Source organism: Callorhinus ursinus, unplaced genomic scaffold, assembly GCF_003265705.2.
Source record: "Callorhinus ursinus isolate GAN/ISIS: 27379988/994484 unplaced genomic scaffold, GSC_fseal_2.0 scaffold1, whole genome shotgun sequence".
Classification (NCBI taxonomy): Eukaryota; Metazoa; Chordata; class Mammalia; order Carnivora; family Otariidae; genus Callorhinus; species Callorhinus ursinus.
The window spans coordinates 72,491,496-72,517,416 of record NW_027397063.1 but is presented as its reverse complement, the minus strand read 5'-3'; the positions used below and the strand labels follow the sequence as shown (position 1 = coordinate 72,517,416).

At 37.4% G+C, this 25,921-nt stretch overlaps 1 protein-coding gene across 5 annotated transcripts in view; it reads left to right on the top strand.

Annotated features, from left to right (window-relative positions):
• Window positions 1–25,921, top strand: part of VPS8 (VPS8 subunit of CORVET complex) — a 254,459-nt gene that overhangs the window by 43,166 nt on the left and 185,372 nt on the right. For all 5 annotated transcript variants that reach the window (XR_012379318.1, XM_025877364.2, XM_025877349.2 and 2 more), the window contains exons 11-20: window positions 6–159; window positions 267–326; window positions 1,590–1,697; window positions 5,708–5,788; window positions 8,881–9,051; window positions 15,450–15,524; window positions 16,400–16,435; window positions 17,551–17,641; window positions 18,080–18,126; window positions 19,084–19,173. Coding sequence is in view for 4 of the 5 variants with exons in the window: in XM_025877364.2 (XP_025733149.1) it covers window positions 6–159; window positions 267–326; window positions 1,590–1,697; window positions 5,708–5,788; window positions 8,881–9,051; window positions 15,450–15,524; window positions 16,400–16,435; window positions 17,551–17,641; window positions 18,080–18,126; window positions 19,084–19,173 (913 nt within the window). In the remaining variant the exon portion in view is untranslated. The remainder of the gene's footprint in view (window positions 1–5; window positions 160–266; window positions 327–1,589; window positions 1,698–5,707; window positions 5,789–8,880; window positions 9,052–15,449; window positions 15,525–16,399; window positions 16,436–17,550; window positions 17,642–18,079; window positions 18,127–19,083; window positions 19,174–25,921) is intronic.

Below are 25,921 nucleotides of genomic sequence, written 5' to 3'. Positions count from 1 at the left end.
TGCAGGAGAGTGATGGGAGTGAGAACATGTGAGTCAAGATGCCTGTTCAGTGGCTCCAAGGGTGAGGTTTGCTGTATTGAGCCTCTCCATTCGAAGCCCGAGTTGAAAGATCATCCCATCACACAGTTTTCCTTATTGGCCATGGCATCCTTAACAAAGGTTGGTTGGTATATTTAGAAGGTGAAACTCATAACTTTTAGAGGCTTTGAATACCAAAAATTTGAAAATTATAGGGTAAACATTAAAAATACATTTTTCTTCTAAAGATACTGGTCATTGGATTGAAACCGTCCTTGAAAGTGTGGATGACTTTTCCCTATGGACGGGTGAGTAAGCCTTTCCATCTTATTGGCAAAAAGACCATGTCAGGAGGGGGAAATGACTTGAAAGTGGCGAATTCTGTGGGATTATCAGAAAACGGGATAGAATGGAAGTCAGTGCTCCAGAGATCATTGTCTGGACTTACCTTGATGTGACCCAAAGCAGGATAAGCTGGTGACTGGAGCAGTACAGATCACGAGGTCTATACTTTTTTACCTTTATTGTTTTAAGTTGTTCTCTCATAAACAACTGCTGCTCTGATACTGAACTACTGATAGAGAACACCCCACCATAAAATCTAGCATAAATTGCTGCTACGTAGTCTTTCTTTTGGCTTTTGCCTTTAGTATTTTACTTTGGAGGATGATACTTCCCAGCATCTATGACGCATCCCCCAGTTTCCCTCTCCTTTCTGGCTTCGTTGTTTTCAGAAAGTTGTGATCTTCTAGTGTATATGTGAGGAGAGGTATTGATGGGATGAGATGGAGAATGATGGTACAGAGCCATGACTAGTTGAGAACACATCCCCTGTGTCAAGGGAGACCACTCTTCTGTTTGTTGGTTGGTACTCCATTATCTATGGGCCTCAGGGGAAGCACATCTGCCCTTTCAAATGGCATGGCTAGCTTAGATTGCATTAATGTTCCTTAGGTTAGCTTCACTGGCTACCTGAGGTTTATCATGGTGGTGTATGTTTGCATTTTTTTGTATGTTTTTACTGGTATTTTTTTCCAATATTAACATTTTCAAATAGAGAAGTAGAAAGAATTTTACATTGAACATCTGTATACCTACTATCTAAATTCTATCATTAACAGTTTACTTTATTAACTATCTCTCTCCATCCACCCATCAAATTATGTTATTTTAAGTGTATTTCCAATAAATTGCAAAAGTCAGTACTCATTTGCCTTAATATTCAGCATACATTATGTTTAGAGTTCAGTATTTGTTTCTCTGGTGTAGCATTTACTTACAGTGAGTTGCACAGATCTTGATCATACATTTGCTGAACTTTAACAAATATATCTATTTTTATAACCCAAACCTCTATCAAGATATAGAACATTAGCATTAACCCAGAAAGTTCCCTCATGACACTTCCCGGTCAGCCCCTGCTTCACTGGAATTTTACTGAGAAATTGGGAGAAGTTTTATCAAGGAACACTAGTCAGATGCTCTTTTTAATTAGTTTTCTCTTTGTCCTGCTGTCTGTTAACTGTGATGTCTTTTTTTTTTTTTTCTTTTTTGGCCTTTTCTTCACTTAGATGGATCCTTCCAGTGTTCCATTGCTGGCCTGGCACTTTGTGGCAGTGCATAATTATGTGAATCCCATGCTTGCCTTCTGCAGAGGAGATGTTGTTCATTTTCTGTTGGTAAGTCCTGATACGATGCTAGATCTGTTATAAAGTCCCTTATCATAATATTTTTTTCCTGATTCACTAGTGATTTACTATTATGTCAAAGAAATATGCTACTATAATTCTTTGGAGAGAGAGCGATCATTTAATTTTAATTTTAGGCTTTAATGATTAACATGGAAAGCAATTGATCACCTCAACTCCATGCCCCTCCATGGTGTATTTCTCAGTTCATCTCCTTTGAGTAACAAATAATTAATAGTTTATGTGTGTGTATAAATAAACGAATGCATATATGTCTATTGATGGCTTACCTATCTACATATAGTGTATTTATTAGACAACAGGTATCATTGAGCACATACTGTGTTCTCTACACTGATGGACACAGAAGCAGTTAAAGGAAGTATTAAACATAATTTCTTCTTTTACACAACTTCAAATACTGTTTTAGAAACAAAGCCAGTATGCTCATTATTACTAGGGATGTTTAGGGATTACTACTACTATGTTTAGGGATTCAACTATGTGATGAGAACTAAAAGTTGATAAAAGTTCAGAGTATGGAGAGATTGGTATGGACTGGATAGGCCATGGAAAACTCTATGGAGGATATATAGCAACTACTGCAGGAATGGTGGGTATGCATATTGGGGGAAATGAGATGAACTGAAGTTATAGAGGTAAGAATGTGCCCACATAATCTCTTTTTGGGTTTCCTAGCTCAGTGAAACAGGGACACCACTGTCCACCTAGTTTCTCCAGCTAGAAACCTAGGGGTTGTCTTTCAGTTACCTTTCTCCCTCATTTCTGCTTCTTCACCGCATCCTGTTGACTCTGTCTCTGTCATCTGAATTTACTCCCTTTTTGTCTCCCCCATTACTGACTGCTTCCCTAGCCTAAACCACTGACATTTCTTCTATGTTGGCTCTGGCATAGCTGTCTAACTAGACTCTGGCCTCAGTGTCTTTGCATATGCTCTCACCTCTGCTGGGGAAGGTCTGTGCCCTCTTCCACTTTAGTCTACCTAACTCATGATTAACATTGCCTTCCTGACTTCCTGAACTGTTTTCTGCTACATAATACCCACAAGACCTTCCATCTTCTCCTTTGATAATTTTCAGTACTTTTAAAATCACTTGTCTCATATTTTTCTTTCTCGTTAAGTGAAAACTCCATAAATCTAAAGATTCCAGCCACGAGGACTGTGCCTGTATATAGTAGATGCTTAATAAATGTTCATAGAATTAATGAGAGTGAGAAACCTGTGGAAAATCAAGTTGAATATATGGTGTAGATTTAGATAAGGGGTGGCACACCATGGCTGTTTTATAAATAAAATTTTATAACTTGTTTTATAAATAAAGTTTTCTTGGAATGCAGTCATGCCCATTTGATTATGTATGATTTATGCCTGCTTCCATGCTATAGTGGCAGAATTGAATAGTTGTGACAGAGACTGTATGGTCCACAGAATGTCGAATATTTATTTATTTATTGTATGTCCTTTTACAAAAAAAGTTTACTGACCCCTGATCCAGATTTTATAATATAATTGGCCTAGACTAGGTAATGAGGAGTTGTTACAGGTTCTTAGCTAATTAAAGAGGTAAAGATGTGATTAAAGTGGTATTTTAGGAAGATCAGTATAGAAGTAGCAGAAAAAATAGATTATAGGTGATAGCAGGGAAATGGAGGGTTTTGCTCTTGTGCCAAAGCAGGTTATGAGGTCTTTAGACAAGGATGCTTGGTTGCAGTGAGAGTGAAGGATGACATTTTGAAGGAAAGACGAGGCTTCTCATTTTACTGGACTTCAGAACTAAAGGACATAAATGAATCTTTGTGTTTCTGACTGCATTTTAGAAGCATGAATTATTTGAAGAGCTGGGGTTACAGAGCATTTGAATGTGTTAAGTTAGAAGCGAAGGTGGGATTCTTAAGTGTTCTCTCAGGGAATGTCCTCTGGGCAGACGGCAGTCTAGGTCTGGAGTGCAAATGAGAATTTCAGGATAGAGAATGTCGTTGAAGCTGTGAAAATCAAAAGCCAGAGCATACGTAGCCTTGGCAGGTACTTATAAGGGAAAGGGAAAAGAAAAGGAATCAAGAAAGAATGTTCCAGTAAAGGCACACAGGGGTAGGAGGGGAAGTAGGACACTATGGCCTCACACAGCAGACAAAGGAGAGGCTTCAGGACAATGTCAGCTCCAGGGTAATACCATTATTAAATAAAGATCAAGAGAGAAGACCACTGAGGATAAGACCGTTGAATATGCAAGTAGTTGGTTTTGTTTTGCTTTGTTTTAAGATTTATTTCTTTGAGGGACTGAGAGAGAGAGAGAGAGAGAAGACTAGTGGGGGGGGGGCAGAGGGAGAAGCAGGCTCCCCACTGAGCAGGGAGCCCGATGCGGGACTCCATCCCAGGACCACAGGATCATGACCTGAAGCCGAAGGCAGATGCTTAACGGACTCAGCCACCAAGGCGCCCCCACAAGCAGTTGTTGATTAGAAACTTTTCAGAGGACTAGTCGTCAGTGGAATGGAGATGGAAGCTACATGGTAGAGCCTTATTAAAGAAATGGGCATCGAGAAGAGCAAACTTAACATTCATAGTGTTTGGCTGCAAGAGGAAAGAGAATGGTTAAATATCTGTAAAAAGCAAATCAGGGAAAGGGTTTTGTTTTTGTTTTTTATTTGAAGATGGAGAAGTCAGAAACATGTTAGATAGCAAAAGGAAAAGTGCCCTTAAAAAGGAGTGAGTGAGGGCACCTGGGTGGCTCAGTCGTTAAACTCCTGCCTTCGGCTCAGGTCATGATCCCAGGGTCCTGGGATCGAGCCCCACATCGGGCTCCCTGCTTGGCAGGAAGCCTGCTTCTCCCTCTCCCACTCCCCCTGCCTGTGTTCCTGCTCTCGCTAGCTCTCTCTCTGTCAAATAAATAAATAAAATCTTTAAAAAAAAAAAAAAAAGAGTGAGTGAATATGCCAGCAAGGGAGAGGTAATAGTAAGCAGGGTGGAGGGGGTGGGATTTAGACTATGTATAAGTGAAGTGATCTTCTTTAGCAAGGACTCCAGTGAATCACAATAGGTGATGTTGGCGTTGTTTTTTTGTTCGTAAAACACTTTCAGTATATGCCAGATAGGGAACAATTTGGTGTTTATTTTCATTTTTCAACTGATTGGCCCTGGGTCACATGGCTGTAATAGTGGAACCGAAGCACAGGCGTCTAGATCACATGCTCCTTCTACTAGCACATTGTTTCTTCCAGGGTAAGTGACTTAGTGAAGCAGAGATGAGTGTATGTGAAGGGCCTGCATTAGGAGGGCTTCGTTGTTTGTTCAGGTATCTGGTGAGGCCAACACTGTAAGTGATGGGATTAGAAAACAAAGGGATTGGGACTTGAAGGGAAAGGAAGCCACCTAGGAGGCTACTCTGGGAGAGTGTCAGGCAGCCCAGGTTGACTAGGATGTCCTGCATTTCACAAGGGTCAGATGTACATCGGGCTCTCTTCTGCATGCTCTGTCACCTTGGAGCGGAAGCAGGGAGAGCAAATTATAAGGGTGCAGGTACACATATGTAAATAAATATTGACACTTGAGGTTCTCCTGGGACATTTTGGGCTGTTTGAGCTGTGACAGTATACTTCAGAAAAGTCTAGTTTTGTCACTGCAGCTTTTTTTTTTAATGGACTTTTTGACTTTATCATACCATGTGGTTAGTCCCATTTTATGTTTTAACTGTAGCTGAGTACAGTCGCTGATGGGATGCAGTTAATTTGTTCTGAATTATAGCAGAGTGAACACATTACAGGACCGACAGCCAGACCACTGAGCAGATGTGCCTCATATTTTGTACGAATCATGGTGTGAATGATTTTTTTCATTTGTGTAATAGTTTCTTTAATCGCCAGCGATTTGGGCTTGTCCATACTGTGAATGGAACTCATTTTCTAGGTGGAGTATAATTAAGTAGCTACAAAAGCCCCTCAAAACATAGCTGGTATTTAGGTTGTTTTTATTTCACCATCAGGTTAAGAGAGATGAGTCTGGAGCAATACATGTTACTAAGCAAAAGCGCCTTCACCTCTACTATGACCTCATCAACTTTACTGTGAGTACTCAGGTTAATGTGGCCCATTTATCTCAGGTAATTGTTCTGAGACCCCGTGTATTAGCACCGCTAGGATTTCTGCCATGAACCCTGACATCGGGGATTATGTAAAATATGGACAGAAGTAATGGAGTCTGAGTTTGGTGTAATGCCACATTACTTTTCTGGGGCGGGGAGTGGGGAGAACAAGAGAGAGGAGAGGGAGAGGCTGAGGGAGAGAGAATCTTACCCAGGCTCCATGCCCAGCGCGGAGCCCGACACAGGGTCAGTCTCACTCTGACCTGATCTGAGATCATGATCTGAGCTGAAATCAAGACGTTTAACCCACTGAGCCATCCAGCTGCCCTGATGCCACCTTCCTTTTAATTGCCTCTCAGCCCATGGCCTGCCTGCCACACAGTGGCAGGGTCAGAAAAAGTTTTCTTTGATGTCCTGATTAGTTCAGAGGGGAATTAATTCAGAAGAATTTGGGTGGGTTTCTTGAGGATCGTTGCCCAGCTTTCTTTGTAAACACATTTTTGTACTTCTGAGCTTGTCCTAACTGGTTCAGAAGTTTATCTAATTTATTCTTTTTTTTCATGGCTAAAAACTTTGGAGAACTTTTTCCTCCACCATACATCTCTGTTTTAAGCAACTTTTGGGTTTAAAAAAAGTATTTCTTTTTATATCAAAATTTTTTTTTCAAATAGTGTGTCAGCTTTGCAAATACTGTAATTATAATATTTCTGGGTTTCTGTCATTAATGCTTTTGGCATATCAATATCCAGTGAAACATTTTGTATATGCAAGAATATAGGCACCCCTAAATAAGAGACAGAGCCTCATTTTTCAAGTAAAATGGCTAAAAAAATTTTTCCTCTAACTTGATGATATGTAACTTTTAAGGATATAGATAAAATGGATCTTTTCTTTATAATATACAATTTATTTAGTTGTACATTGCCTTTTAATCTCACAGATAGACGATTTAGAAATGATACTTTGTTTCCATACACATTTCATGAAATATTTTTGTTCAAACTCTTCTCATGAATGTAAGACATCAGTGTCTTTGTCATCAGCAGGACTCCTGTTGGATTATCTAACACTGTTTCCTAGAATTCATAATTACTTCTGTTTAAGATGTTTGAGATATGGCACTCTTAAAATCTGCATATGATTCTGTCCCTGGAAAATTTTCTCTCAACCACAAGTAGCCATTCTCCCCACAGTAGGGTAGTAGGTGTTTTCATTTGTCCTGTGGCCTATCCATGATGTGACAGTAACTGCATTGCTTTATAAATTACCATTAAAAGTCTCGTTTACAACAATGTCAGCAGTTGCAGTTATGAGGGTCTAATCTTAGGAGTAATTGCTAAACCTGCTGACCCTCTTTGTCATTCTCTTTAAACCAGGTGACCTTTGGTAGCATCTAAAAACTAGTACTGACTAAGGTTGTATAAGGCTGATAATGTGTCTTTCCTAAATGATACTTTGTTTTTTTTTAAATAATCGAGAGAGCACCTTATGAGAGCTCTTTGTAAATGATTTGAACATCAAACTCCCTGTTTTCTGAGAGATAAATTTTTTGGGGAAAAACAGAACAAAACCCTTCCCTTATAGTAGCCACAATACAGTGATAAGGGTGTATTTTCACTTATGTTAAAAGTAATCATTTTAACTTGGTTGTTTTTGATATGGGAGTATGCACATAATCTCTGATGACATGGAATAGGTCGTATAAATAAAACAACGTGAATACCAGAGAGAGAAAGTACTTTATTCTGGCTAACTTAGAATTCTAATTGAGCAGATTTTAAAACTCCATTTATTTCCTGGGGAGGGATTGAAATTTTTTAAAAAATTGTTTTGAAAAGAAGAAATTGTAGGGGTGCCTGGGTGGCTAGGTCAGTTGGGTATCACTGCTTGGTTTCAGCTTAGGTCATGATCTCATGGGTCATGAGATCAAGCCCTATGTCAGGCTCCACGCTCAGCCGGGAGTCTGCTTGAAGATTCTCTCCCTCTGCCCCTCCCCCTACTCACATGCACATACTCTCTTGCTCTCAAATAAATAAATCTTTAAGAAGAAAAGAAATCATACATAAAACCCAAGAAATTTATCAAAATGGCATCCTTCAGATTTTTAATATTACTAAGTTATTATCTCTGAAATTATAATAGTACGTATTAAAGAAAATTCGGAATATAGAGAAATAGAAAAGCAAGGAACTCTCCCATAATTGGTAGGGAAGTTTTAAAGGAAATATATATTTTAGAATGCTTCTGTTTTAAAGTATGTATTATGTAAATGCTAACAATTATTTGACCACCTAGGTTTATGAGGTTTATTTGCCCTTTTATTTAACTAATGTGAAAAACATGAGAAATGCATAGTTTGTCATTTTGCTTAAGTCATTTGTGCCAGTGTACCATTTAAAGAATTTTACTAAAACTAATATATACTGTAATACATCTGTTGAAACTCTGTTACCTTTTTGATTTTATTTATTTATTTATTTTAGATTCTTTTATTTGACAGAGTGCACACAAGTAGGAAGAGTGGCAGGCAGAGTGAGAGGGAGAAGCACACTCCCCGCTGAGCAGGGAGCCCGTTGTGGAACTCGATCCCGGGACCATGGGATCATGATCTGAGCCGAAGGCAGACGCTTAACTGACTGAGCCATCCAGGCGCCCCTATTTATTTATTTTTAGAGAGGGAGGGACAGAGGGAGAGGGAGAGAGAGAATCTTAAACAGGCTCCATGTCCCTGCGGAGCTCACGGGGCTTGATTTCACAATCATGACCTAAGCCGAAATCAAGAGTTGGATGCTTAACCAACTGAACCACCCAGGTACCCTTCTTAGTTACCTTTTTTTAAATACTGTGAATCATTTCAACACTGTCAGAACTCAGAACTGTGTTATGCACTATTATCCACTGCTGTCTAGCCACTACAGTCACCTAGTAATTCTTGGTGTGATTTTGTTGTCATCAAGTTACTAAATGGGTAAAATCGTCAATATAATTTAACTGAGTGTCCAGGCTTTCTTTTTGTCCTGAATGATTGTGTGGGATGGGCCTCACCTTTTTTTTGCGGTGTGCTTGATTTGCAGTGGATAAACTCACGCACAGTTGTGCTCTTGGACAGTGTGGAGAAGTTGCATGTGATTGATCGGCAGACTCAAGAGGAATTGGAAACAGTGGAGATCTCAGAAGTTCAGCTGGTCTACAACAGCAGTCATTTCAAATCCCTAGCCACTGGAGGAAATGTTAGCCAGGCACTGGTAAGGGTAATCCATTATCTTAGAATTGCTTTGATAAACTTGGTATTTTCTTGTTTTTTGTTTTAGAAATTGGAACTGTGTGAAGTTAGTTATCTTTATGTCTAGATTGAAGTGGATATGGGTGTGTTTGTAAGTATTCAGGAATGTGAACTAAAACAGTAATTCCTGTTACCTTCTATTCAGAAATGTGACTAATTTAATGCCAAAGAATTTTAACTTTTATACTAAAATAATGAAATTGAAAATTTGTGAGAAAGAAATTGTAAAAGCAGAATATTTTAGAAAGTTTAAAATGGTGGTAATAAGCCTGATAGATTTAAGGGATGAATGACTAGAGATAGGTAGCCTGACTTGGGTGATTGTAAAGGCTCGAGCAGGTGTGGTGGCTGTGGGCATTAAAAGATCAAGATGGCTTTGAGAGAAAGAAAGGAGAGTCTTTAGGAATAGGGGATGGATGAAATGTAGGAGTCTGGAGAAAAGGAAGACACACAAGTATTACCTTGGTATTAATTTTACTGTATATTAAGCAACCACAATGATGGCCTTTAGCAATTTACACAGATAGTTTACAGTTGTGATTTCCTAAACCAGCAATCTGTAAGCAGGAAATTTAGAGGCTTTCCTGGGTAATTTCTTGAAAAAAGATTAGTAATGATGTTCATATTTAATGAGACCTGTGTGATATGCAGCCATTGCTCAAATTTCCCTGAGGTATTAGAACTTCAGAGTTTAAAAAATATATGAAAGGGTCTTCAGCCACAGAATTTAGAAACCAAGACAATCCAGAGTAAGAAATGGTAATGCGGTAGAATTCACTAAAGACTAATTACTGTCCCACACTTAAGTATTTTCTTGTGTCTGAATGGTTATTAGAAATGGTGTTAGACTTTGAACTTGCAATTTTGACCAAGATGGAATAATGGGCACTAGATTTACTTTCCTGTGTAGAAGGAAAAAAAAAACTTTTCAAATACTGGACATCAGGCAATGAAGGACAGCAATCCCTGACAAAATGGGAAACAAGTGACATGAGCCCTGTGATTATCCTAGATTCTAGCCTAGAGAGAGTTTCCAGGCTATAGCTCAGGGATGAGGAATCCAGTTGGAGCCTGAAGGACTCCATAAGCTGAGACTGTTGGAAGACTAAGGTGGGTTGAGTTTGCAGGACCAGGTACTGGAGAGGAGAGCAAGCACTATACCTGTGGTTCCCCTTGGGTATTCAGCAGACTACTGACCAGCAAATGCTTATCCTTCCCAAGGTCAGGGAAAGAATTATTGGATGGGTTTAGAAGGAACTCTATCCAGTGCTCACACTGGCTTGTTTATACCAGCCAGATTGGAAAACTTCATGATTTATAGGGCATTGGGTAGAATACTCAGGGGCATCTTGCCTCTGTAGTGGCGAGTAATTAGGACCAGAGTAAACACTGTTTTGGTCCCCACTACAAATCTTAAAAATAGGACCAGAAAGAATCAGACTGTTTTCCAGGCAACTTAACTACCTCACAAAACAAAGCACAGGAATATTAATACTACAGAAATGTCTAGAACCCAACAAGGTAAAATTCACAGTGTCTTGATATTCAATCAGATTACTAGGCATGTAAAGAAGAAGAAAAACACCATTTATAGTGAGAAGAAAGATTAATCAAAACTGACTTAGACCTGAAACAGGTGTTAGAATTAGCAGATAAGGACATAACAGTTATTACAACTATAGTCTGTAGATCTAAAAAGTTAAGTAGTGACATGGAAGATTCTAAAGAAGATGCAAATCTAACTTCTAGAGATAAAAATTATTAGTGCTTGAGATGAAAAATGCCCTGAATGGGATTAATGTCAGAGAGTAGACATGATAGGAGAAAACATTAGTTAACTTGAAGATATAGCAATAGAATCGATCCAAAATGAAACACAGAAAAAATAATTTTAAAAAATATTTGTGACCTGTGAGACAGCACTGAGTAGCCTAATGAGCAGTTGGAATCTCTGAAGAAAAGGAGACAAAAAGAAATGGAAGAAATAGTGGTCAAAAACTTTCCAAAACTATAAACACAAATTTTCAAGAAGCTCATTGAACCCAAGCACAGGTAAAATAAAGGAAACCATATATAGATTGACCAAAATGAGTGGTAAAGAGAAAAATTATTAAAGCAGCCACAGAGAAAAGATACATTAAATGCACAGGAGCAGCAATAAGTATGAGAGCAGATTTCTCATCAAAAACAACTGGAGTAATCTCCAAAGATAGACACATGGCCAACAAGCATAGCCAAGATGTTCAACGTTGTTCATCATTAGCGAAATGCAACTCAAAACTGCAGTGAGATATCACTTCATACCCACCAGGCAGGCAGACATTCACAGGTATTAGTGAAGATGTGGAAAAACTGGGACTGTTACATGCTGCTGGTGTGAAATGGTACAGCTGCTGTGGAAAAATTCTGGTGGTTCCTCCAAATGTTAAACATATTCATAAGGATTTATTTGAGCGGTTCTACTCCTAGGTGTATACCCAAGAGAAGTGAAAACATATGCCCACACAAACACTTTTTCACAAATGTTCATAGTGACATTATTCATAATAGCTGAACATTGGAAACAATCCACATGTCCACCACTTGGTAAATGGATAAACAAAAAGTGACTTAGCCATGTAATAGAATACTATTCTGCGATGAAGAGGATGTACTACTGACACATGCTACAACATGGACGAACCTTTTCAAAAATACTATGTTAGGTAAAAGAAACCATATGGAAGGATTGTTTGATTCTATGAGCTGTCCAGGAAAGACAAGTTTATGGAGATAGATGTAGATTAGTGGTTGCTTGAGACTGGGAGTAGGAATGAAGGTTGACTGGAAATGCGTACAAGGGATCTTTGCGTAGTGATGGAAATGTTCTAAAACTGGATCTTGGTGGTGGTTGGGCAACTGTAAATTTATTAAAAGTTACTCAATTATACATTTAATGAGTGAATTTTGTGGTATATAAATTATACTTCAGTACTGTTATTTAATAAGAGCAATTGACTATTTAAAACAAAAATAATATTGTAATGTTTATGATAATGTAGAAGTAGTGTGTATGACAGAAATAGTATATAGCAGCAGGGAGTGGGGCATAGAAGTATATCATTGTAAGGATTTACATTATACATCAAATTGTATAATATTTAAATGTAGAAGGAGATAAGTTAAAGTTATATATTGTAAACACTAGAGCAGTCAATGAAGAAGAAGTGGTATAACTAAGTAAGATAATAGTGACAAAATAGGATGTTAAAAAAAAATTCAATGAAGAAAAGGGAACAGGCAAGTAGAAAAAACAGTTAATAAGATAATCTAAACCCAACCATATCAATAATTATAGGAAGTGGAAATAGTCTAAACATTTCAATTAAAAGGCAGAGATTGTCAGACTGGATAAAGAAAAGCAAGAACTAACTCTGTGCTGTCTATAAAACATATTAAGTATAAACACACAGGTACATTAAAAGTAAGGTGATGGAAAAAGACATACCATGCAAACTCTAATCATAATCACTAGCTTTCAGAGTAGGAAATATTGTCAAAAATAAAGAGAAATTTCAAATTGATAAAAAGGTGTTACAAGAAGACATAAGAACCTTAAAGATTTAAGTACCCAGTATCAGACCTGCAATATACATGAAGCAAACACTGACAGAACTGAAAGGAGAAACCAACAAATTCACAATTACACAAAATCCCTCTCAGTCATTATTAGAATTAGTAGACAGAAAATCATTAAGGGTATAGAAGACTTAAACACTATTGACCAACTGACCTAAGTGACATTTATAGAATATTCCTCTGAACAAAAGCAGATTAATAACTTTGTAAGAGCATGTGGAACATGCACCAATATAGGATATATGCTAGGCCGTAAAACAAACTTCCATAAGTTGTTGAAGGAATCATCAGGGTGAATCTGGAAAAAAACCAAATATTTGGAAATTAAACAGCTGAGTCATGAGTCAAAGAGGAAAGCTCAAAGGAAATTGGACTATATTTTAAACTGAATGAAAATGAATATATAACTTATCAAAATCTGTGGTCTACAATTAAATCAGTTTTTTAAGGGTAACTTACAGCATTAAATACTTTAGAAAAGAAGAAAGATCTCCAATCAATGCCCTTAGCTTCTGTCTTAATTAAGGAAAAGGAAAAAGAGCAAAATTAACTTAAATTAGATTGAAGGAAAAATAAAAAGGTGAACACAAATCAATTAAATAGAAAATGGACAGAGAAAATCAAAGAAATCAAAAACCGGTTCTTTAAAAGAGAAAATTGGTAAACCTCTAATGAGATTAATCAAGAAAAAGAGAAGACACAATTACCAGTGTCAGTAACGGGAGAGGTGTCCTCACTGGAGAGTCTATAGATATTAAAAAGATACGTGCATAACTCGATGCCAATAAATTCAACAACTTTTGATAAAATGGAAAAATTTCTTGGAATGCACCAATTACCAAAGCTGACTCAACAAGTAATAGAAAATCTAAGTGACTGTTGCATCAGTTAAAGAAATTGATTGATTTTCTGTAGAGAAGCTCCAGGCCCAGATAGCTTCGCTAGTGAGGTCTGTTATATTTAAGGGGGGGAAAAAGCCAATTGTACACAAAAGTCTTTTTAAAAAAGGGAGCAAAAGGGAGCACCTAACTTTTATAAGACTGATAATAAAATCAAAGATACTACAATAAAGAACACTATAGACTAATGTTCTCATAAGTATAGAAGTAAAAATACTTAAAATATTAGCAAATAGAAATCAGCAATGTATAAAAAGTAATAAATTATGATCACATGGTGTTTTTCCAAGGCATGCAAGGCTGGTTTGGCATTCAAAATCAGTATAATTTACTGTATTAGTTGATTATAAAAGAAAAACCATAATATCCCAAAAGACAAGCATTTGATAGAGTTCAATATCCATTTCTGAGAAAACTCAGCAAACTAGGAATAAAGGGGAATTTTTTCAACCATATAAACAAGGGCATCTATAAAAATCTTATAGCTAACATCGTAAAGTAGTATTGCCAAAAAAAACCCCCAAAAATCGAAGCAAAAGACACTGATTCTGATCAAGCATCTTCTAGAGAAAATATGGAAGACAGAGGAACATGTGAAAAGATTCCGTGTGGATGTAATTAGCAAAATCTAGATAGGAGGAAACTATGGAATAAGTATTCTGGTTTCTCAGCAGTAAATTTTAAGGAAAATAAAGGAGTGAGGTGGAGGCAAAACCTGTAAACTTTTAAAGAGCATTAAGAGACATACCAGCCAGCTCCAATATGTGTCCCTTTGTTGGATCTTGATTTAGACACACGAAATGTAGAAAAAGCAAAAACAAAACAACAAAAACCTCAACAACATTTGACATAAATTATGAGACCATTTGAAATCCAAATACTGGATATTTCATATTGAGAATTTTATTCTTATTGCATATTACTAATTTTAAAAAGTATGCTAATGAAGTTGTGGTTATGTTAAAAAGGACTAATTTATTATGCATATACTGAATTGTTATAAATGAAATATTCAAAATCTGAGAATCATCTCAAAATTATACTGTGTGTAGGAGAGTCTGTGGGAGTACAGGTGAGACAAGATCAGTGATGATCTTGTAATCAATGAGGCTGATTAACGGATGCAGAGTGTTCATTGTATTATTCTCCCTACCTTTGTATATATTTTTAAATTTCATAGTGAAAAGTTAAAAATTCATGGTTATCGGTTATTGACCATTCACACATTTGGGGACATTTGTAAATATTAACATAGTTAAGTTTCATGGAAACTGCATGGTTTTTCAAAGATGGGAAAACTGAGTGTCAGAAGTTTGAAGCTTGTTTAGGGTAGGGTCATACCTTAAGTAACAGAGTCAAAATTCACAGTCCAAATTTATCACACTATAGGTTTTGTTTCTCTTTTGCTGGACTAGGCTGACTCCCATATATTATGCTGCTTTGTCTTCCTGTATCTCCTTGTGTTTTAGGTTGATGTTTATTTCAAAGAACTTAGAGGTTACCATTTTCAAAAAGCCTTGGTCTTTGCCCGAAGCAGTGAATGTCTGTCTTCCAATAATGGGCAGACTGCAACAGTTTCCCTTTAGATTTAGTAAGTTGGCATATTCTTCCCATGTCTGTGTTATTCTGAAAAAATAAAAGGACCATATGTAAGCAGGGAATTAATTATTTGCACTTTGTCTTTTCTGCCATTTCCACTGACAGACTGGCACTTGACTGACATTTTTTCCCCACTAATTTATGGGATAAAACTATGTTGACCTAAAATGTCTGTGTACTTGACATTCTTTAAAACTTAATGAGACTTCTAATGCATGTAATTTTAACTTTTTTTTTTTTATAGGCTTTGGTTGGAGAGAAGGCTTGTTATCAATCCATCAGTAGCTATGGTGGTCAAATCTTTTATTTGGGGACAAAAGTAAGCTCCTCTACTCTGTAACTTGGCATTTGTTTGTGTCAGGGTAGTTATGGCTGGAGGAGGTTTCTGGTAAAGAGAGCTGTGCATTATAAAGTGAATATTGATCAGCAGTAATCTGAAACTTTTAGGGGAGATATATATATGGTTTTTTCAAGAGGAATTTTTTTTTTCTTTTAAGTAAACTCTACACCCAATGTGGGGCTTGAGCTCACAACCCCAAGATTAAGAGTCTCATGCTCTAACTGACTGAGGCAGGCTCCCTTTTCAGGGGTTATATCGTTGTGATCTTTAGCTTATTTATTTTCTCTACTTTTAGACGTATTTTTACTTTCATTTAGGTTATCATAGGATGCTTATTTTCTTGATTCAAGGATATACTTTCATAATCTTCGCATTTATGTTTTCATGACCAGGAAGATACCTTATCATGTATATTTGTCATATGATTAAGATGTCCTTTAGCTTAGATCAGCTTAGGATGTATTAAAATGCATTGAGGTGTTTGACTTAGAATAGAATCACTGGAATAGGAACTTTTTTGTATATCAATTTGTTCCTTATTTTTTTTTTAACTTGGAGAAATATCTCTTCATTATTAAAATTCAAAATAATATTAAGTTAGTGTAGGGATTTGGGGCATTCTTTGTTCCTTTCGTGTGGAGTTAACTCCTTGGACGTAGACTTAGTGACCATTAAATGTTTGTTTGATTTACTCTTTAATGTGGGCCCTTGAAAACCCTTTAGTAGATACCTCTAACTGTAGTATGCAGTATTTTTCCTTAGATGTAAAATGAGATGTGGCACTGGGACAAATGTGTCTCCCAAGCAAGGCTGTTAAAGATGATCATTTTAATTACAGTTTCTTTATTTTCCAGTCTGTTTATGTGATGATGCTGAGAAGCTGGAGAGAGGTGAGTTTAAAGTAATTTTATGTTAGAGCTGCTGAATTGATCGTATCTTAACATTTCTGTTTTGACTTTGCAGGAAAAGATTATTTGGATTTGTGCTTTTTAATTTTAGAAGTGTATATCAGAATCACTATTAGGTACTTGATTTGATAAAACTGGCTATAAATTGGGATTACATTTAGCTACATATATCAGAAAATTTAAAATAACAGTGGCTTCAACAAGATTTCTCTCTCATGTAAAAACATTCTGGAGGTAGGGAGTCTGTGGCTAGTGCGGCAGCTCTCTGGTCTTTGGCATACCACCCTGCTCCACCATCCTTGTGTGTGAATTCTTGTCTCTAGTTCATTCTATGTGCCAGTATGGCTGCTGGAGCTCTAACTGTGAAGTCCACTTTCCAGGCAGGAGGAAAGGGAAGAGAAGGGCTGGCCCCTGCCTTTTAAGGTTGTATCCCAGAAAGGCCAAACAACACTTCCACTTACCTGTCATTGGCCAGAACTTAGTCACATGGCCCCAAGTGGCTGCAAAGGAGTCTTAGAAATGTCCTTAAGCTGGTATATTGCTGTCTCAGGTACACATGGGATTTGTTACTAGGGAGGAGGGAGTGAATGGATGTTGTGATAAACAAGGAGCCATTTTTGTTACAGTGACATTCTAGCTTTTGTCTCTTTTCATATTTAGGCCTTGTGGCTGCCTGTATTAGCCCATACAGTCACTGTACTATCCAGTGTGTTAAGAAATTATTTTTCTTAGAAATAAGATAGTCACAGGGATGCCTGGGTGGCTCAGTCAGTGGACCGTCCAACTCTTGGTTTTGACTAATGTCATGATCTCAGGGTCCTGGGATAGAGCCGCGCGTCGGGCTCCATGCTCAGTACAGAGTCCGCTTGGAATTCCCTCTCTCCCTCTCCCAACCCTGCTCATGGGGGATGTGCTCTCTCTCTCTCAAATAAAATATAAAATCTTAAAAAAAAAAAAAAACAAATACAGTTACATGGTTATTGGAATAATTTTAGCTGTTAAGTAACAACTTTTGAAAAGGTATTAGGTAGAATAGGAATTCCAACTACTAGTTGGTCAAACAAAGGGGTCTAGCTTTTCTCATTTATTCATTTTAGAGAGTGGATCATCTCCTGAAACAAGATTGTCTTACAGAAGCCTTGGCTCTTGCATGGTCTTTCCATGAAGGAAAAGCAAAAGCAGTAGTGGGTAAGTTAACAGAATACCAGGGTAGTAGACATTGTTTAGAGTAGAAAGAATGAATAATAATATTAATAATAAGCACTCATAGAATACTTGTTAGCTTAGCATTCAAATATTTTATGAACAAGATGTTATCAAATCTTACAGACTTCCATTGAAAAAGATTAATGACAGGATTTGGAGTTTTAATGTCGCTTTTTAAATTCTTTCATAAGAAGAATTTACTGTTGGGATAAAAGGGAGGTAGATTGATATGTTATCAGGTCCGGTAGTTGGGAGATGGGTCTTATTATGGCATATTATGAAAGAACTCTGGCCATTGATAGGTACACTTTTTGTTATAATTATGTCTCTTGTTAGCACGGGTTGTAAATAGAAGACCACAACAGTTTCAGTCCTTAAGATGTGGACTTTGTTTTCATGCTGGATTTTGCTTCTCTACAGGATTATCCGGGGATGCCAGTAAGCGAAAGGCTGTTGTTGCAGATCGAGTGAGTATTTTAATAGGGGCTTTACTTGGGTACAGTGCAGGTTTGTTTTTGGTATTAGTTAATAATTTAGGGGCATAATTAGGTAAGTGGCTACAGTCAAGGAGAAAGTATATTAAAAAAAAAAAGTCAGGTTAGAATTCCCTTGTGTCATCCTGAATGTGTTTAAACTTTATCACCTTTCCTTTTTTCCCTTGCTCACTCTTATGAAGATGATAAAATTGTAAAATAGCCAAAAGACAGCAGAAAGGAGGAGGGAGAAAGCCAAAGATCTGGATTATTTCTGAGCCTAATTATAGCCCATAAAAAGTTGACATGTGTTAGTTTTCATAAACAGGTGATTATGAGAAATAGAAATATTACATGTGTGTTTGTGTTGCCTGAGGTAGCAGAGAGGGCTGTTGTATTATTATTATTATTAATTAGCATTAATGCTAATATTTAATGTTGGCTTTGTTTTCCCAATCTAGACTTGGTTGACTCCATTTATTATATAGTCATTGCTCTTTTTTTATTGTGCAAATGCATTGGTAAAAATTATATTTCAAATTAGTGTAAGCATATAGAAAACATGAATAGAAATTGGTCACTTTTCAGACTCATGAATAATTTTCTCAGTATCTGCTAAAATTAACTTTAGGAATTTGTGTTCTATCTGTGTTCTTGAGGGAAAGACCTATAGCAGAGCATTTCTGAAGAGCTTACCTTCAGTTTTTAATTTCCTGAGCAACAAAGATACCACTGAGGTCTAGAACCTGGAGATGAGCAAATTAGTAGTAGCCCTGAGGCTGAAAGAAATTAGTCTAGGGTTAAAAATAATGGGAAATAAGGCACTAAAATTTTAAATTATATTTTTAATAAAGCTTGATTCTGTATTATTTAGGAAGATCCATGTATATTAAGTATTGAAAAATATTAGAGTATGTTTTGATTTTCTATACAAGGCTATTTTCCTTACAGATGGTAGAAATCCTGTTCCACTATGCAGATCGAGCTCTGAAAAAGTGTCCAGACCAGGGAAAAATCCAAGTGATGGAGCAGCATTTTCAGGTACACCTTTGCATGTGCTTCTAAGAGACAGTGCTATGAATAGGTCTAATACTGCTCCTTTATAGTACTTGAGAGTGGGACTTTCCTGTTTTGGTTCAACATTTTTCAGCATTCACAACTTTATTTCAGGGCTTTTGGAGCATTCTAAATGATGAAATTTTGAAGTAACAGGTCACATGGGAACAGACGCCTAAAATGTTGTGGAGTGTTGATGCAATTAGCTACTTAGTGCTATGTGGAAGGAAAGGATGTGTCTATAAGGGTGCATACCTGTGAATTGACACCTTACAGGGGCTGACACCTTTCTGATAACTAACATTTTTGTTAACTAGGCTAGTTGGAGGTGTACTACCAGGGTTTAAATTTAGTTCTAGGAGCACCGGCAATGCAGCAACAGATTGGTTACCCCCCAGAGAAAGATCTCTAAAATAGGCTAATGAATGGTCTTTAGTTTCTCTTGGAACTCAATGAAAATGGAAGGCAAGGAACAATGTAAAGACCTGTACAACTTTTATTATGCGAGTTGTACTGTTTGTTGTGATCTGCAGTTATATTTATTGCAAGTCTCTGTTCGTCCTCCTCACATTTTTTGAGCTCCCTCACCTCTCCCTTCCCTGCCTTCACTTTTAACAAAAATCGGAGGGTCAACAAACGTTTTCTAAAAAGGGCCCAATGGGAAAATTTAGGCTTTGAGAACGGGCCATATGGTCTCTCACTTATTCCTCTTTGTTTTCTTTCTTTTTTTTTTTTTAAACCAGCCCTTAAAAAATTTAAAAACTGTTCTTAGCTATGAGCCATTCAGAGACGGGCTGTGGGCAGAACTTGGTCTGTATGGCAAAGTACACAGCCCCTGGCACTGGACGTACAGTGTGTAAAATAGACGTGGTCCTTGCTATCTTAAGTTTGCAATCCAGTCAAAAGAATTTTTCTTGTGTACATTAATGGAAATACTTAGAAGAAATCTAGGGGTTTTGATGTTCTGAAGAGCAGCCACAGCTTATATATTTCCACAACTCCGTTCGATGCCAGTACCTTTGCAAGACAAGGATGGATAGTGCAGTTAAGAGCTGGAGGGTATGAGCGGAGGGTTTGGTTTCCTGAGTTGTGCTCTTTGATGCTACGGTAGAGAGCTTCTGGCAGAGTAACTTTTATTACTGTCTTGTTGTAGGCTCATTAAATTTATCAGTAAAGTAGAGGAATAAGCCCCAATAAAATTATGAAATCAGATAACTTAGGAGGAAGGCATATGGCAAAAAGAAAGCCATACTGGGAACAATACTGTTTGGCACTAATACCTTGTATGTAAATAAATTTGCGTATACCATTGCAGTATATATATATATATATATTATATATATTATATATAATATATATAATATTTTAACAAGGGAATGTCTATTACCAAGAAGTGATGGGATGGTATTTATGAAAGAACTTTGGCCATTGAAAGGTACACTTTTTGGAAAGAAACCTCTAACAGGGAACACTTGGAGGGGCTAATGAGGGGTGTATGTGTATATGTGTGATACAGAAACCACTGTGCTGGGGAAGAATGTGGCAGAGAGCTGTAAAAGAAGAAAGGAAAAAGGTGGTGTTCTGGTGGGGAAATGCAAAAGAATCTTCCATGACAGGGACTATAGGTGATTGTGTCTAATCCAGGTTATAAAATTTACAGAGAAACAAACTGTAATAGGGATGTGTTCTTTAGATATATATTGGAAGTTTCATTCTGCTAAAAGAGTATCTGCTACAATTTTTGATTAATGATTGAGTCTCCTAGAAGGTAGAGGAAACAGTGGTGGGAACCATTATTCTGGATTTACTTTTTACCAATAAGTAGGGAAATAGAATGGATAGACTCTTGAGGGGGGAAAAAATACCACTTTACTTTAAAGATTGTAATAATGTTGAGAAATAAGTCAGCTTGAATCCTATATGTTAGAAAGCACATGTTTCAGAAGAAAAATACGGGCACAGTCTCATGGTTATAGGCTTCAAAAAACAAATGGGCTCACAAAGAACAGGAAATTCTTAAATTTTGACATAATAACCACAAAAATTCAAAAAGAAAGGAAATGGGGAGGAATGTTGAGAGAAGTATCTGTCTACAAAGCACAGACCAGCTATGAAAGATGGAGAGTGGCAGATAATCAAAGATATATGTCAAAGGCATCATGAACCTCTAAGACTGTCGGAAAGGAAAATAGCCCCCAGATTGTGCTACCAAAATGCTGAGGGCAACCCATAAAGGGATTTTGACCAAGATTCACTGAGTATCTACTACATGCCAGGTACTATGTAAAGTTTTTTTTTAATATAATTTTTATTTAATTCTCACAAAAACCCCACGAAGACAGATGCTGTTTTTAATCCCCATTGCATGGATGAGGGAAGTTGAGCTGGAAAAAGTTAGGTGATTTTCCAAGGTAGCATTGCTGGTAAGTGGTGGGCCAGTACTCCCATCTAGGCCTTTCTGGTTTCAGAGCCCAGCTCCTAACTGTTGTTTTATATGGTTATTTTCAGAGCAAGTGCAGGGAAAGGATCCATGAGAAAGGGAGACTGATATTAATAGGGGATCAAGAATGAGAATTAGAGCAAACGTCTAACCCATTTAATGTTTACTATGTGGCAGACACTGTTAATGCTTTACACATATTAACTCATTTCATTCTTTCATAACTCTGTAAGGTGGGTAGTGTTGTTATTCACACTTACAGATGAGACTGAGGGACAGAGAGGTTAAGTAACCTGTTCCAGGTCACCCAGTTCATAAATGATAGAGCTGGGATTAGAATCCAGGAAGCTGGGCCTCAGGGTCCGCATCTGGATTGCTATACTCTACTAAAGAACAGCACTTCTTATTTTGCTTCCATTTTCTATGAGCAGAGAAAATGGTGTTTAAAGTGGAAAAGCCTAGTTAAAAAAACATATGTATATTTTAAAGATTTTATTTATTTATTTGAGAGAGAGAGAATGAGAGCACATGAGAGGGGGGAGGGTCAGAGGGAGAAGCAGACTCCCTGCTGAGCAGGGAGCCTGATGCAGGACTCAATTCTGGGACTACACGATCATGACCTGAGCCAAAGGCAGTCGCTCAACCAACTGAGCCACCCAGGCGCCCCGCCTAGTTAAAAATATATTAAAGAAAAAGCTGAAGGCCAGCAAATGTGACATATAGTTCGTTGCATAATGATTGTTTAAATCTCAAAACCCAGTGGAATTATAACTCAGATACTGTTTGAACAATCTGTGTCGCTATTCATAATTTTTAAGTAACTTTGGATTGATTTTTAAATAAAGTATGTTCAGTTAAGCATGGATGCCTAAGCAGAGGAGACGTAATTTATTTCACTCAGGAGGACAATTTTATTCTGGAAAAGGTGATCTTTAGCCCATTAGAATGAGTGAAATACATGTATGGTTAGCCACAAATCTGCCATTTTAAGTGTTTAGTCTTAAATAGTTGATCATGAAATCATTAAATAGGTTGATTCTTAAAGTGTATTTTTTTTTTTAAAGGAAGAGGACTTAGGAAAGTATCCACTGATAACTCCAGTGTGGTTTATGAACATTTTCCATGAGTTCACTTGAAAACGACCATGTTAAACTAATAAATTACCTTTTTGAAAGTAATATGAGGACGGTATATTCATGGAATGCCTGTCACATGATACCTTGTTTTCATTCAAGCATTTGTCTAAATTTTCCATTATCCTAATGGCTGAAATAGATCAGTGAGTAGTAAATAGATTGGTAAATAGTAAATAGATTTGCAGCTAGATAAACATCCCTACCCAAAAGAGTATTGTTTGGTGGCTTAGTATTAATTGCATTTTAGGGCGCTTTCATATCCAATTTTTTATAATTGATTTGGATGAAGATATAGTGTGTGGCTTGTGAAATTTAGGTGGCATCAAGAATCAAGGTTCAGAATGATCTTGACAAAATGCCGTCAAAATTGTTACAAGATGAAATTTAACAAGGATGAACATCAGGACTGCATTAGATCCAAATAATTAAATTACATGAGTACTAGATTGGGAGGATCTCGCTGGACAGGATTTCAGTTGACCACAAACTTAGCATGAGTTAATAGTGTGTGAAGGCCCAGAAAAGGTAAGTAATAGTACTACTGGGTTACCTGTTGGAAATAAAAGTTCTGAGATTCTTTATGGACTATTGACAGATTAAGCTACATCCCACAACTAGGATGGTGGGAGATTTAAAGAACAGCATTTGAAAAAACTATACTGGGTTTGTTTAATCTGATGGCTAAGTAAGTGGAGACATGCCTGCCTTCAGATGATGAAGGCCTCCAATATGGGGGTTTACCATATTGTAGCAGAAGGAAGGCTAGTATCAGTGGGTAGAAATTAGGAGGCAGTGTATTTCAATTTAAAATTACCTACAGAAAATGTAAAAGCTCTTGGATTTATGTGCCTCCTACTGTTGAATGTTTTGAAATAGAGGAAGACCAGCAGACCAAAGACTTTCTTTGTGGGGTGGGAAGATCTGATATTCTCTATCAGTGTGAAGAAATGATCATTGGAAACATAACCTCTAATCCAGTTAGTTGAAATTTCTAGTAAGACTGGTTTCTATTTCAGTTAAAATACTGAGAATTTATATTTTACCAGTAGGTGGCACTCATTCCTGCTGCCTCAGTTTTCATCTTTGCCTTTGATGAGGAGCCCCACCTTTTCCTTAGAGTGAGGATATATAGCACCGTTCGGTATTTTCGCTGTTTTCCAAAGACCAATCAATATTTTGTCCTTTCTTAACTATAGAAAATAACTTTGGGATCTTGTAATATTTTTGATACACTGTGGCTTTTATTTATCTGAGAAAAGATTTGAACCTATAACTATATTTGTATAATAACTAGTAGGATTTAAAAGGAATTAAAGTGTTCTCTGTCTCATACATCTTGAGCCTCACTGTTGTTTCTGGTCAAGTGTTCTGCATCCCAAAACAGAGTCAAACAGCAAACAGATCCCTTCTTAGCTCCATGCCCTCCCCAGTAGCCTGCTGCCTCTTGTTTGCATGTCCTGTACAGAGCCAAACATCTTTTAAGTGTTGTCTTCATTACTCACCGCCCTCTCATTCCATGGCTGTAAATTCAGTGGGCCCTTTTTTCCTTACTCTTAGTGGTCCTCAATAGTGTCCAACACAGTTAATGACTTCTTGAAACAGTCTGTCCCTTTGACCTCTCTGGTGTCCTACATTTCATGTTTTTTCTCTGTCTCTTGCTGCTTACTGGCTTGCTTTGTTCCTTTTTCCTTCTCATCTTTTTAACCAATAAACATTAGAATTCTTCACAATACTCTCTTGTTTCGGAGTCAGTGTTCTCAAGATGTTGTCTGGACCATTTATTTCAAAATCACTTGAGAGGATTGGTTAACAGTGCTTTTTCTTGAATTATATGCTAGGTCTGCTGAATCAGGCTTTCTGGGATTGGTGATCACGATTTGTAATTACCCCTGAGGTGACTCTTAAGCAGGTTAAAGTTTAAGAATCATTGCTTTCTCACCCCGTAGGTGATATAGACAAAGGCCTATCTTACCAGTATTTCCAACCTAGATTGTTTTCCAAGTTCTGAGATCCATATAGTAAGTTGCCCATTTACATCTCCACTTGGATGTTTTAGAAGTACCTCAAGCTCAAGAACATCCCTTCATGAAGCCTTTGCTGATGGTCCCTATTTTTTTTTTTAAGATTCTATTTATTTTTTTGAGAGAGAATGAGAGACGGAGAGCACGAGAGGGAAGAGGGTCAGAGGGAGAAGCAGACTCCCCGCTGAGCAGGGAGCCCGATGTGGGACTCGATCCCGGGACTCCAGGATCATGACCTGAGCCGAAGGCAGTCGCTTAACCGACTGAGCCACCCAGGCGCCCTGATGGTCCCTATTTTAAGTGAATGGAGCCACTATATACCTAAAACAAGTTGAGTGATTCTTATCTTTCACTTGTTCCTGTTGATTCAGCCCCTTGACTATGTGCCTACTCTGTTTACATCACGCCATCCATTCTGCCACCATCCTGGTGCGGGTCACTCTCCTCTTCTCTTGGTATATTACCGTAGCCACTTCTGTACATATTCTTACTGCACTTTATTCTAGAGAGAAATGTATATCAAGTGTAGACATGAGGCTCTCTGGGTTTTAAGATATTTTAAATTCCCTAGCAGTTTCTGCATCATACATCCTCACCTGTCCCCCTAATTCTCTGTGTCCCTACCATGCTGGAATTTTCAATTTCTTGACATCCCTATTCTCTCTTAACTCAGAGTCTTTTCCCATGTTGTTTTCTCCACGTAAAAATTCTTTCCTGTTTCTTTTTAGCTTAACCAGCTCTTGTTTATTTTCGAGTCTGAGCTTAAATGTTGCTTCCTCTGACTCCCAGATTAAGTCAGGTGCATTTCTTTGTAAAATACCATGCAATTAAATTACTTACTCAGTGTCAGTCTTTCCCAGCTAAACTTTGTAAGTCTAGGAACTGATTTTTCCCAGCATCTGGTTTAGTGCCCTTGACTTGAGAAATACTTTTAGACAGATTTTTTTTTTTAAACATGTATTTATGTTGTGTATACACTGTTTATCTTGGGCATATGTGTGTGTTTTTTACATAGGCTCCACTCCCAACGTGGGGCTTGAACTTACAACCCGAAGATCAAGAGTCACATGCTCTACCGACTGAGCCAGTCAGGCACCTCTTGGGCGTATGTTTTAAATCCAACTCTGGGAGGTTTG